Genomic DNA, 13,406 nt, shown 5'->3' with positions numbered 1-13,406 from the left:
CCGGCTTTCTTGCATTTTTCGATTGATTTTTTATTTTTTCCACTAGGCGTGTTTTGAAGTTTACGATACCAAATCAAAACTGACACTTTTGGCACTGGCTGTTGTTCAGAGAAAAAAAAATTACAGAAAAACCCCTAAAGAGTTAAGCATTTAAGAAAGTTATAACTGTAACCCTTCAACATATTTAAAATCGTTTATACTGGCCTAGAGGGAAGAACAGAAAATATAATTAATATTAATATTATTATTATTTTCAAAAGGAAGAAACGGAACTATAATTCAAGATTTGTCAGCACTCCCTTCCACTGAGAGAAAACCGCTGACTTTCATGGAAAACAATTCCCGAAGTTTCGCCACCGCTGGAAGGAGAAAAAAAATTAAATATATTTTCAAGTCTTTCCAAAAGTCTTTAGCTGGTCGTAAATTGAGTTTATATATCCATCACTGTCCGCAACTAATAGATCAAGATACATTGTCTTTCAGTTTGGAGACTAGTTTCTTATCCTTCACCCTCCTGTTCTGAAACCAAATGGTAACTTGTCTCTCAGACAGGTTTGTGGCTGCGGATATCCTTCGCCTCTTGTCCTTGTTAATGAACTTGTTAATGGCATATTCATTCTCGAGTTCTTTAAGCTGCAGTTTTGTGTACGGCACTCTCTTCTTTCTCCCACGCCGGTAGACGCACATATCGGGCTGGTTTAGTGCAACGTCTCCTATTGTAAAAGACATTATGTGAAAAATTAGATTTTTATTACAGGCGTTTAAAGCTTAACCAATACTTGTTGGGCACTGGTTTTCACTGGCAAATAAATAATGCTGGGTTGTTTACAGTTTATTATTATTTACACTGCCACATTATTTGCGCGTTAGTCAAGCACCAAAACCTTGATGGACTGTCATCACTTTTCAGGCATGCATCGCTAGCGAGCGTGCAGGACGGCGGGGGCATTGGCCGGGGGGCCGAGAGCAGGTCGGTCCTGGCAGCGCACACACACAAATCGCTTTGGTGTGTGTTTCGCCGGGTTTGTTTGCATGTGGTTTGTGCCTCTGTGCCCTCACTACTCGTAGTCTCTTAAGTGCTCTGAGGCCGGGTCAATCGCCAGCCGGAGAGGCAGAGGAGCGCAAGCCTTCGAGCCATCATCGTCCTGCAAGCTGCAACCGCGAGTACGAGCCCGGCCACCGAGGGAAGCAGCAGAAGGAGCCCGAGGCCGTCCTGGTGCCCGCGGGACAGGGGTCCGGGGCCCTGGCGCTGGGTGGCGGGGGGGCTCTGGGGTCTGTCCCGCGGGGTGGAAAGCAGAGGGTGAGGTTTCCTCGTGGGGAGGGGGGAGGGGAAGGAAAAAGGAAAATCCACCGTCCCCCCTCTCCCTCCGCTCTGTGCGTGTCTGTGCAGCGTGTCCACCTCGGCAGGCCGCCCCTGCAGCCCGGGGGGCGGGGGAGGGGACGGGCAGGCGGAGGAGGCGCGGGGGGGGGGGTTCAGCTCAGACCATTTCTCTCCCTCTCGTACCTGGAAAGGACGATTTCCAAAAGTGTGAGCTCTGTGTCTGATCTTTGGCACAGTAAACCTGACTATTCCAGCCATTAGCCAGAGTCCAAGACTGATAGCCCTCCATTGATATGTATGTTTCGTGTCTCGGTTCCCCAGAGCCAAACGTTGAGACCATGTCTATGTACCCAGGAACGTGCTGGTAGGGGGTTGTATAGCCCTGGTAGAAGGACACTTCCTTCGCCCTGGAGGAGACTTCATTGGCGGGCACACTCGTGCTGGTCAGACTGGAGACGTCCATGTACTTTTCCACGGGAAAGCCGCCAATGGAGGCATGGGGGGGAGACTTCAGGGCGTTTTGCTGTATCCCAACCCCGTGGGACATCCTGCAGCTATAGTATCCATTGCCAAAGTGATACCCATAGCCGAGCGCGGGGGCGGCGGCCGGCGCGGCGGAGCCCGGGCAGTCCTTGGCCGGGGGGTCGGGCCTCGCCGCCGCCCCCGAGCGCTCCCCTCCGCCGGCGTAGGCGAACCCCGAGGCGGCGGCGGCGGCAGCGGCGGCGGCGGCTGCTCGGCCCGTGTGCGCCGCCCCGAAAACGGGCGAGGAGAGAAAATTACGGCACTGCCCGGGGGCTCCACCGCCGCCACCGCCGCCACCGCCGCCGCCGCCGCCGCTGCTGTCGCCGCGCAGTCCGTCCATCTCCCAGCTCGCTGCTTTGCTCATGGCCTTGCACATCGCGGGCGGCGGCGGCGGCGGCTGGGTCCCCGGCCGGGCATGATGCAAATGGTTATTTGCCTCCAACAGGTTGGATCCTGGCGGTACGTTTATAAAAACGAAGTCCAGGTTGGGAGGGGGGACGGGGGTGGGGGCGGCCGGCTCCAGATTAGTTTGCCGCAGCCCGGGGGGCTGCTCATAGGCTGCCGCCGAAACATGTGACCCTCCAGCTGCCCGCACTGCCCCTTTCGCCTCGCAGCCCCCTGGTCCGCACCGACGGCGCCCCCCCCCTTCCCACCCCCGCCCCGCCGCCCCGCTCCCACCCCGCCGCGCTCCCGGCGCTGGGGAGGGGTTGAGCAGGCGGGCGGGCTGCAGTGATGCCCCTCCGGGCCAGCCTCGCCCCCGTCGCTTTCATGCCCCCCTTCCTCCTGCCCGCGGCTTCAAAAGGGCCAGCGGACCCTTGGTCCTCCTCTGGCCCTTTTGAAGCCGCTGGCAGGGGTCTGACCGGATCCCCAGCGAGACCTTCCCCAGCTCATTGTTGTGTCTGTGGCGGGGGGAAAAACCCGACGCGGTCTTTGTGTCCCATCCTCCCCACCTCCTTCCTTCCCGGAGATGTATGGAGTAAAAGGGCTTTGTTATAGGGGAGAAGGGGTCCCCTGGCTCCACTGAGCTCTCGGTCCATGGGAGAACCCCCCTTTAGCCCCCCGATATTGCTACCAGCCAGGAAAAGGCACCGGGCCTGTGCGCAGCGCAAGATGCGAAACCTGGCACTGATTAGATGTGGCTTTTTTCCCCTTGCAGTGTCAGTTCATGTCGTGGTAAGGCAGCCTAGTTAAAACGCAGCGTTTGCTTATGCTGACGGCTGTTCTGGTGGTGACTTCCCAAGACTGTGGCAAATCCTTCTGTCGTCTCTCTCGACTCTCCCGCTGAGCCGGGATGGAAATTGCAGGAGAGCGAAGAACTGGAAATGGAGAAAGCTCCGAAGACGAGTCCCAGCCCCAACTCCAGCCCCAGCCCCAGCCCCTCTGGGCCGGCTCCTGTCGTTCCGCGGTTGTGTGTTGAAGACACTTAACCCGCTTAGGTGTGGAGGGCAACAAGTTGCTGGGAAGGGCGGCAGCTCCGCGGGGAAGGACAGGGAAACTCCGCGCCCTCTGAAAAGCGTATAGCTGGGGCCGTGTTTACTGTCCCGACGGAGGCTCAGGCGCAAGGGAGGCGAAAGGCAGCCGCCGTGGAGGTGAAACTCATTGCTGACACGATTTCGGGGCTGGGGGTGCCCTTGCTAAGCAGCTCGGGCCCGCAGTGGTGGGTCCCCCCGGGCCGCTGGGCTGCCGCGGGGGCGCGGAGGGGCCGAGCGGTAGCGCGGCAGGTCGCGCAGCGGCCTCCGTCCCGCAGCCCTGCTTTGTAGAGGGTCTAATAATCGTCGGCAGTTTCTGGAAGTGGGGTGAGGAATGACAAACGGGTGCCAGTAATCACAGCAACAACCGGATGGCAAACACGAGTTCACGTTCATTAGCTCTAACCACTTAATGGCTATTAATCTTTCATAATCACCTTACAAGTGAGCCAGACGTGATTACGTGTTTCACTCGGTCATAAGCTGAATCGGTATTTACTCTCAGGACATGGAACCCTACATAATTAGGAGGACGCTTTGTCGAGGCACAACTTTCTCATCCTTTTATATCCCTGCACGCAGCTTTCTAGTGAAAATATTGCTAACGCACTGAAGTCCCGAGAAACGAGACTTTATTTCTCCGGACATATTTCCATTCGTTTTCCCATCTCCCGTTGTGTTTCCTCTTGCAAAAACGCGGTCAGATTTTCTCTTTCGTCACGACACTGAAAATAAGGCCGCCGAAAGAAACGAGCACCTAAAGCTCAGGGGTTTGGAGCTTTTTGAACTCCGTTACATCGAAGCAAACCACGGTGCAGCCGCAGCGACGCCCGCAGAGGACCTCAGCCCTGCCAAGCCCTCTGCTCCAGTGAGAGCCCCTCGATGTCCCAGAAAACTCTGTCTTTGGGCGGGTTTATGACCGACAGCTTCAATTCTATAATGAGCCGTTTTGTGGAGGGTGTAGAAAACAGCACTGCCTTGCACGGCAGGATATTATGCACACGAATAAAAATAATGAGCTCATGAGCCAAGGTCGGATCTCCGGGAGCATCCGCCCAGTTCACAAGTGACAGGACGCGTCCCGCACCCCGGCCGGGGCCGTGCGGGGCGCCGTGCTGCGGCCCCGGCCCGGCGCAGCCCGAGCCCGGGGCGGGCAGTCCCAACGAGACGTCGCTCCGCGGCAGCAGGGCGACGTGCCGGGCCTTTGCCCGCGGGGCAGTCCTTGCCTCCCCCCGGCAGCGGCTCCGCCGGTGCCCAGCGCCCCGCGGAGCCGCATTGCATTTTCCATTGACACATTGCACGGGAATCTGCATAACAGAAGTGCCGGATGGCATCGCCGCAGAAAGTGGCTGTGTTACCCCAAAAAGAGTAATTTTTTTCCTCTGAAATTATCTCATTTCCTCAGATACATTTGCCATGATTTAACGGTTAGGACTCCACTCAAGTTTACAGCACAGGCTTTTAGTATTTGCTATCTGTCCTCTGGCTGGTCTCTCCCAGGAAAAACAACCCACTTTTTTCATCACCTCCCTCGCCAGAATTTGCCGATGGTAACTGTGGCTTTGGGAAGTTGCTTCTCTTGTTAGTGTTTGCTGTAGGGGGGGAAAAAAAGGTCGTCCAGAACAAAACGGAGAACGCAAACGAAGAGAAAAACAATCGATTTATACTTCCCCCAAGCCTTCCCCCGCGCCCACTGCGATCCTTTGTTACCTTTTAACTTGCGTGGATTTTTAATGGCTAAACAGAACAGAAGAGCTTTCATTTCCCCCTCTCCCTATTAAAAAAAAAAAAAAAAAAAAAAGCCAGTTACAATAATGATAAGATTTAACAGCAACGCGGGGAAAATTGCTAAACTATTTTTTCCCTCCAGATCTGTGCCACAGCTTCTTATCTCTTTACTTCAATCTTAAAAAAAAATCCATTTTGAGTCGGAGAAAGTTTTCTCGGGACTCCCCGCGCGGCCTTGGTGCGGGGCTTAGGGGCGGCTGAGCGCTGCGGGCGTTGAACTTGAGCTCTGGGGTCACGGGCTGGTGCTGGCCGGTCCCTGACTCCCAGCTCCGAGCTAAAGCAGCGCGGCGACCCTGACCTGGGACGAGCCCGCCGACCTGCCGCATCTGCCACCGAAAATGAAGCATTGGCCGAGCAGCTTTGCGGCTGGAGTCACGCTTCATCGTTTAAATTAAAACATGTTTGTGTGAAAAGGCAGCCCCAGAAGACATCATGTAATCATTAACCTCCCAAAGCGAGCGCCCGCGGGATCTCAGCCTGGGCAGCGCAGAGGGGGACGGTGCTCCAGGGCGGCGTGACTCGGGGACACGCTGGGTTCGTGTCCTTCCCCGCTCGCGGGTGATATTTCACGGAGAATTGGGACTGAACATGCAGGTAGACGCCCCGAGACTGGCCCGATACTCCATGTGTGTATATATATATATATATATATATATATATATGAGTATACGACGGCCTGAGGCGGAGGGGAGAGCCGGGACTGAGCGGGAGCGCGGTGCGCGCCGAGACACGGAGGCAGGCGCTGCGCGGGCGCGGAGCTGCGCTGCCAGGCAGCTTCCGGCGGGCCGGGCGGGCAGCGCCGGCGGCCCCGCCGCGCAGTGCCGCCGTAGTGCCGCCAGGTGGCGTCGCCGTGCCTGCCGCGGGCGCTGCGCGGCCCCCCCGCACCGCTGGGTCCCTGGGGCGGCCCCGCTCCCCCGGCGCCCCCGGCCGCGACTGCCCGCGCCCCGCACGCCCCGCGCCCAGCGCGCCGCCGCCTGCTCCCGCCCGGCGAGCCGCGTCCCGCAGACCTTGCGCTGTCGCTTACAGCCCCCCGGCGCTGCGCGCTGCCCCGGGCCCCTGTTGGCAGCCCTCCCCGCCGGGGAGGAGGAAGCAGATACTCCTGTCCGTCTTCCCAAGCACGCTCCGAGTGGCGAAAAGCTGGCCGAGGTGTTGTTTGCCTGATTTAATACGAACTTCATTTCAATTAAGTTGTGTGACCTCTTTTTTCCTGGGTAAGATTTAATAAAGAAGCACTGAAATATTCTTTGATGCCTCGAGTAATAACTTGCAAGGTAAAAATGAAAATAAGTTTGGCCATAGGCCTAAACAGCTACTGACACAAGAAAAACTGAATAAACAGTGTCTAACAAAACCCTGCATATTTCGTCGGTCTCCATAACCTCCTTCCTCTTTGCACGCTAATGTCACTCTAATGCCAGAGGATCTTTAGGCTGAGCTGTTGGTTTTGAACAACTGTAAACATATGCCAAAAGATTTTTAGGCTGTGCTATTGTTTTTGGAGATATATATATGTATATAAACATCAGTGTAGTAAATGCATCTGGTTTGCTGGGAATATAAATGTCAGATGACTAGTTTATTAGTGAGTTGACGGTTTGGGGTGAACTGATTAACTGCATGGCAGGGAAGGGTTTTGTCACCTCACATCTACTTAGTGGAAGTTTATTAACATCTTTTATAAATGTTAATTTCTTTGCATATGAATGTAGCTATATTTGGAGAGGCGTTGTACATAACCTAAGGTATCAGTATTATTTAAAAGGTGCAAAATATAATGTAACACTAATAAAGATTATTCATAGCCGTGCCTGCCTGTCACTTCTTTTTCTCACGTCGGGGCTTTTCATGTAGTCCTTTCCACCAGCTCCGTATAACGCCGAATAAAAAAAAAATCCCCTCCTTCCCAGCCGTGCAGTAACATTTCTGGAGCCTAAAGTTGTGCCGGCTTTGGCGGTATGCACACACGAGTGCCTCGGAGATGTGGTATCTGGGCTGCGGTTTCCGAAAGAGCAGGGGGAGAGATGCTCGCCCCGTTACAGCCTTTATGAAAACAGACGAGGGCGCCAAACGACAGCAATAAACCCGGCCGCAGCCTTCCGCTCCGCTCCGCCCCGCCCCGCCGGCCGCGCAGCCAGGGCCGCCGGCTGCCGCGGAGCTGGGTGCGGCTGGGGCAGCGGCGGCTCCGGGCACCGGCACCGGCTCCGGTACTGGCAGGGCTGCGCGCCCCCTCGCCCGCCGGGCCGCGCTCGGGACAGCACGAGCTGGGGTGCGGCGGCGGGGACACCCTCCTGCCCGCCTGCAGGGCAGCGCAGAGCCCCCGCTCCCGTCCCGGCCGGGGGCCCCGGGGGTGTCGTCTGCGGCTCGGCCCGCGGCTTGCGTCCTGCCCGCTCCGCCGCCGCCCCCGCGGGCAAGGAAAAGTTGATATTTACTTTTGTCTGGTTTTGGGGCTGTAAAACGCAGGACACCACACTGCAGTCTAAATTCGCATTTCAAAGGGCTGACATAAAACGCTCATTAATGAAAAGCTGGGTTTTGCAAACAACGCCCAGAATGTTTCCTAAATATTTGGAGGAATGTTTAGGGAGACTTTTAACAGGTTATTAAAAAAAAATATCTGTCAAGTATCCCATTTTCGAGCTATGAATCATGAGCAAGAGCACAAGAACTTAGGAGATGTGTGTGACTAACAGCAGGAACAGCTCTCCTCGCAAAAAATCAAACCCGCGTTTAATCACAGGAAACGTTGGGGTGTTTCTCCGGGCGATGAAACTCAGATTCCCAGGGTTTAAATACTAGATGATGTGGGGGGGGAAAAATTACGGCGAGAATAAAGGCTGGGCAGCTATCGAAGCGCACTCTGGAGATGCTAACGACAAAGGATTTATCTTCGTTTAAATGGTTGCCATCAGCGTCATTATTACTAGCAAAGTTATCACTGAAGGGAGACTTTCCGACTGTCACGTCTGCCGAGCGCGGCAGCCCGTGTCCCCTGCAGCGCGGCGACGCTGCGCTCCGCGGCACCCGGCAAAGAGCGGAGGGATGAGCTAACTGAGCCACAGGTAACTTTGGAGAGAGGGTGCTGGAGGTGATGCCTCTGCTCGCTCGAAGCCTGTAGGCAATAACCCCCCATCACTTGTTTCTATCAGTATTTTTTAATTTTTAAATGTGTAGACTTTATTGGCGGTGGGGAGGGAGGAAGCAGAGGGCTGGAGAGAAAACTGCTGGGAGGATGAGATGGCACGGCGCGGAGTGCCTTAAGTCACGGCCGCGTTTTATGTCCTTCGGTTATTTCCCCCGCTATCATACCCTACAACAGCCGGTGCTGTCCCGGAGGGAAGAAAAATCGCAGGCTAGCTTCGTCGATAAGCAAGATTATAGAAAGTAAGAAGGAGATCAAATGTAAGGACACAACGAAAAAAAATGGGAACTATAATACACTAGATCATAATAAATATTCTAATTTCCAGGCAACTGCTGTAGGTGCACTCGAATCAGTGCGTGCCGGCAGCAGCGGTCTTTTAAAGTCTGGGCGTAAGGTTTGCGCGTGTGAGGGGGTGCGTGGGGGTGTCAGTGTAAATTCCTAAATAAAAGTTCTAATGTGGTCTGGAAATGGGAGGGAAAAGTAAAGAGATATCAGCGGCAGGAGGTTCTCGGTCCTCTGGTCCTCTTCCAGCATTTCCTCGCGTTATGATGTAAAATCCGCCTCAGAAATAATAATAAAGAAACGCATTATCTGATATTTAGCATGTAGTTCTGTCCGAGGACAAATGAGAAAGAAGCTGCATCATTAGGACCTAAAAGGCAACAAAACAAAAATCAGAGCATAATGATGCACCTAAATGAAGGGGGAAATGTTGCACAGCTCATTTTATTAATCAGACTGTCAATTCCACCCCAGAGGCCAAACCCCAGAGCAATTCAAGCAAGATCTGATCAAGCTAAGGACAAGAGCTTTACTCCTCACTTCTTGTCTTTCTTTCTTTCCACCTGGATATATTTGTCTGCTCTGAAGCCGCCTTCATTATCCACTGACAGGAGCTTGTATTTATTTGCTTATAAACCTGTTACAATAAATGATTATTCGAACAGCGTCATTCGTACCTTAATGACGAGCACCACTTTTTGATGAATGACATTTCGGGCTAGAAAGGATGTATGGGTCATTTTGACCAGTCATTCCCTCGCTTTGGCATCCTACAATTTTTACGCCTCCCTCAAAAAGAGATAATAATATTTAGAGACACTTGCCGGGCTGAATGTGAATTAGCCCCTGCTGCAGCTCATCATTAGGACAGGACCAGCCCTGCAACTTTGACATTTTTTATAAAGCTGAGATGATGGAAAGAATAAGAAAAGAGATGATCCTGATGGAGAGAGGGCTGCACAGCCCTACAGCTGGCAAAAGGCTCTCGAATTTGTCAGACTCAGCTGGAAATGCGGTGCTGGAGGCCCTTGAAAATTCTCCGCACAGTGGTCGCCTCAGCCCGAGACTGACTGCCGCCTCCCTGCACAGCGCTATAGGGGACATCTCCGCCAAAGGCAAATTTGAAATAGACACTTTATTCAATCTTCAGCATCCGAGCAGTGAAAGCACCGTCTCCTCCGAAATCCCGCCGTCGGAAAGCAGGAAGAAAATCAGCCTTTATTCCGAAGTTGCTCAAGAGGCAGATATGAACAGTGATGTGGAGGTGGGCTGCTCCGCGCTCCGCTCCCCAGCCAGCCTGACTTCCTCCCAGCTGAAGGAAAACAGTAACAAAGGTAACTCTTCCTTTATCATCTCCATCTAAGCCCCGCACTTTGCCAACAGGCTTTAAAAACCAAGGCAAAGCCACCGCCACCGCCAAAGTTGCTCGCCTCTGCACCGGCGCTCTCTCTTCTGCGAAGACAGAGCTCCAGGCTGTAAAATATTATTGCAATTACTGTGCTATCCCGATAGCCGAGACACACTGCCCGGCCAGCTCCTGTGCGGGTGCGTGCGTGTGTGTGTGCGTGTGCATGTCCAAATCCATTGGTATGTAGATATATATCCAGAATATATGTGGGCACAAATATCCACCCACCCATATTTAGGGAAAGCTTTCTCCTTATTTTTCCTCGCGCTCTTGGAGCTCCCGGCATCTCTCGAGCTGTCTGTGTGTGTATATAAATGCATAGATTAAATTAGAGAGAGAGGAATGCGAGAAAACTGCCCGTGTTTGTGTGTGTGCCCTGCTCTGTGTATATGCAACGTGCCGCCTGTGTCCACCTCAGGGTAATTGGGCATTGTTCACTTTCCCTCTGCTTGTAACCGGGGGTTAGAAACAGCCCCGTCTCCTTCCCCATGCTCTGCGGGGCATGGTGACGGACGGTGGTTGCTATTATTGCTGTAATTGGGGAGGGGGAGCCAGGTGAGCGGTGGATTTCCTAGGGGCCACAGTGCATGCCTTTTTTGTCAAATGTGCCAGAGAAAGGAAGGGATCCTCGACGTAACGCTAGAGGAAAAAAACCGGCTTTCATGGCTGCTCTTATTTCGTACGTCTCAAACGAAAATAAGAACCGCCGTCGACGGGGGAAAGGCTAGCGCCGAGCCCGGAGTCCTCGCAGGCTGGTGGAGCTGCGCCGAGCCCCCGGCCCGTGCCCTCGCCCGCTCTGCCCGGGGCTCGGCTGCTCCGCAGTCACCACACCCGCCCCATCTCCTGAGCATAACGCGACTATGAAATTACTAAAAAAAATAAAATCCACCTTTATCGATTCCGTTAGCAGTAGCGATTTGTAAGGGTGACAGCCGGCCTTGAGGACGGGCGCGCAGGGCCGGGGCCGGGCGGGCGGTCTGGGGGGGCCGCCCCGCCGCCCGCTCTCATCGCCGTGCGCTCGCCCCGCAGGCTACGCGGAGAGCAGCCCGGCGCCCAGCACCCCCGCCGCCGCCGCCGCCCCCGCCATCGGCAGCCTGCACAGCGGCGGCGCGTTGGGCGGCTCGGCGGCGGGGGCCGACCAGGTGCGCCGCTACCGCACCGCCTTCACCCGCGAGCAGATCGCCCGCCTGGAGAAGGAGTTTTACCGGGAGAACTACGTGTCGCGGCCGCGGCGCTGCGAGCTGGCCGCCGCCCTCAACCTCCCCGAGACCACCATCAAGGTACGCCGCGCCCCGCCGTGCCGCCCCGCTCCCCCGGCCGGCTGCCGGCCCCGCTCCGCGGCCGCAGGACGCGCCGGGCCCTCAGCTGTCATCATCCCTTGTGCTCGTTTGCTGCTCCGCACCGTGAACTTTCCTTTTGCTTTTAAGAAGTTGCTGTTATTATTATTTATTTTCCTCGTCGGTTTTTATCGCGTTAGCGTATTTCCTAAAGAGAAACGGGGAGAGAAAACAAACGCAGCTGTTAAGCGCGGGGGGACGAGCGCGTCAATACCGCAAAGGCAAAGCCGGGGGGAGGGGACTACTCGAAGGGGACACGTTTATTCGGATGGAAGGGGTGCCCCCAGGCCGAGGGGGACCGTGCCCACCGCTCCGCTCGGGCAGGGTCACAGGCGATTGCTCCGGGCTGGAGAGGGGTCGCCTACGGGAGGCGCGGCCCTGATGTATCCGCGGGCCGGGCCGCGCCGGCGATGGGGGCCGGCTGGCGGGTGCCCGCCGCTATGCGCGGCGGGAGCGGGTGCGGCGGGGCGCGGAGCGGACCTGAGGCCGCGCTGTGCTTGTCTCCCTGAGCAGGTGTGGTTCCAGAACCGGCGGATGAAGGACAAGCGGCAGCGCCTGGCCATGTCCTGGCCCCACCCGGCCGACCCCAGCTTCTACACCTACATGATGACCCACGCGGCGGCCACGGGCAGCCTGCCCTACCCCTTCCACTCCCACGTCCCGCTCCACTACTACCCGCACGTCGGGGTCACCGCCGCCGCTGCCGCCGCCGCCGCCTCGGGGGCCGCCGCCGCGCCCTTCGCCACCTCCATCCGCCCGCTGGACACCTTCCGCGCCCTCTCGCACCCCTACTCCCGCCCGGAGCTGCTCTGCAGCTTCCGACACCCGGGCCTCTACCAGGCGCCGGCCGCCGCCGCCGCCGGCCTCAACAGCAGCGCGGCCGCCTCGGCGGCGGCGGCGGCGGCAGCAGCGGCGGCGGCGGCGGCGGGCTCGGGGCCGCCCGGGGGTTCGGCGCCCTGCTCCTGCCTCAGCTGCCACAGCAGCCAGACGGCGGCGGCGGCGGCAGCGGCGGCCTCGGCGCTGGGCTCGCGGGGCGCCGCGGCCGCCGACTTCCCCTGCACGGCGGCGGGGCAGCGCTCCGAGAGCGGCTTCCTGCCCTACTCGGCCGCCGTGCTCAGCAAGGCCGCCGTCGCCTCGCCGGACCAGCGGGAGGAGGCGCCGCTCACCAGATAACTACCCCGGCCCAGGCCCGGGGGCGGGGGGCGTTTTGTAGAGGGGGTCGGGGAGGACCGGGGCGGGGGGCGCCCCCGGGCTCGGCCAAAAAGTTCCGTCTATTTTTTTATCGCTGACCGCCCCGCCGTGGAGGGGCGCGGCGCCCGGTGGGGAGGGCGCTCCGCGGCTCCTGCGCCCCCGCGGAGGCGGCCCGCGGCGGGCGCTGCCGTGCCCTGCCCGGCGCCGGGCTCGGCGGGGCTAAGGGCGGCCGGGCCGGAGGGAGCAGGGAGGGAGAGCCGGCGGAAGGGAATGTGTTTCTGGCTTCTTTTTCCTTTTTTTTCTTTTCTTCTTCTTCTTCTTCTTTTTTTTTTTATATTATTATTATTTCGGTTTGAGTTCGACTAAATGGGAAATGTCTCGCGTATTTCTGTATGACGAGCGGCAGCTGATGAGGCCGCCGCGGCCGGGCCAGTAACGGGAAGGGAAGTGTGAGATTGACAGGATGGGGAGAGGCGTTTTTTAAGCTCAAGCTTTCTAACTACCATAATCCACGCTATCTGGGAAATACTTGAATCTCTCTAGGTGTAGGCTGTTGTCCTGAAGCATGTACCTTCCAGACACTTTTCTAAATCTAATTTTTTTTCTCAGCGTCTTTCTCTCCTCTCGGTAAAAACGGCTCTTGGATTTATTTCTCACGCATCTCTATCGCGCCTTTGCCTCTGAAAAGCCACCACTGGGTAACTGAGACCTGCTATACCAAACCACTGCTACTGGAGGGACTTCCTTGAACTTGAAGAAAGGCACATCAAAAACCACCAGTGTTACTGCCATGTCAATTTTGATGCTAATAATGTGCAGATTATGACGAAAATTGCCAATCATGTTCTCTGATGGACCTCCTTTGAATGTGGAATTGGAAAAAAGTTCCCCGCACAGAGACCTGCTGTCAAGTACTAACAACCCGCTAAGGGAAGTCATTAGAAGA

The 13,406-nt window shown here is 56.4% G+C and overlaps 2 protein-coding genes across 2 annotated transcripts; one reads left to right on the top strand and one right to left on the bottom strand.

The window, feature by feature from the left end:
- Positions 1 to 462: 462 nt before the first annotated feature.
- HOXD13 (homeobox D13) lies at positions 463 to 2,219 on the bottom strand. The gene is made up of 2 exons (XM_037398746.1): positions 1,505 to 2,219; positions 463 to 713 (listed from the first exon to the last, which is right to left on the bottom strand). Exons 1-2 carry the CDS (start codon positions 2,217 to 2,219, stop codon positions 463 to 465), a joined length of 966 nt encoding a protein of 321 aa, XP_037254643.1.
- Positions 2,220 to 9,434: 7,215 nt separating this feature from the next.
- Positions 9,435 to 12,442, top strand: EVX2 (even-skipped homeobox 2). The gene is made up of 3 exons (XM_037396344.1): positions 9,435 to 9,858; positions 10,962 to 11,212; positions 11,783 to 12,442. Exons 1-3 carry the CDS (start codon positions 9,435 to 9,437, stop codon positions 12,440 to 12,442), a joined length of 1,335 nt encoding a protein of 444 aa, XP_037252241.1.
- Positions 12,443 to 13,406: the final 964 nt, after the last annotated feature.

Source organism: Falco rusticolus, chromosome 8 (genome assembly GCF_015220075.1).
Source record: "Falco rusticolus isolate bFalRus1 chromosome 8, bFalRus1.pri, whole genome shotgun sequence".
Lineage (NCBI taxonomy): Eukaryota > Metazoa > Chordata > Aves > Falconiformes > Falconidae > Falco > Falco rusticolus.
Note: the sequence above shows the minus strand (reverse complement) of the source record. Positions and strands in the feature narration are given on the sequence as shown.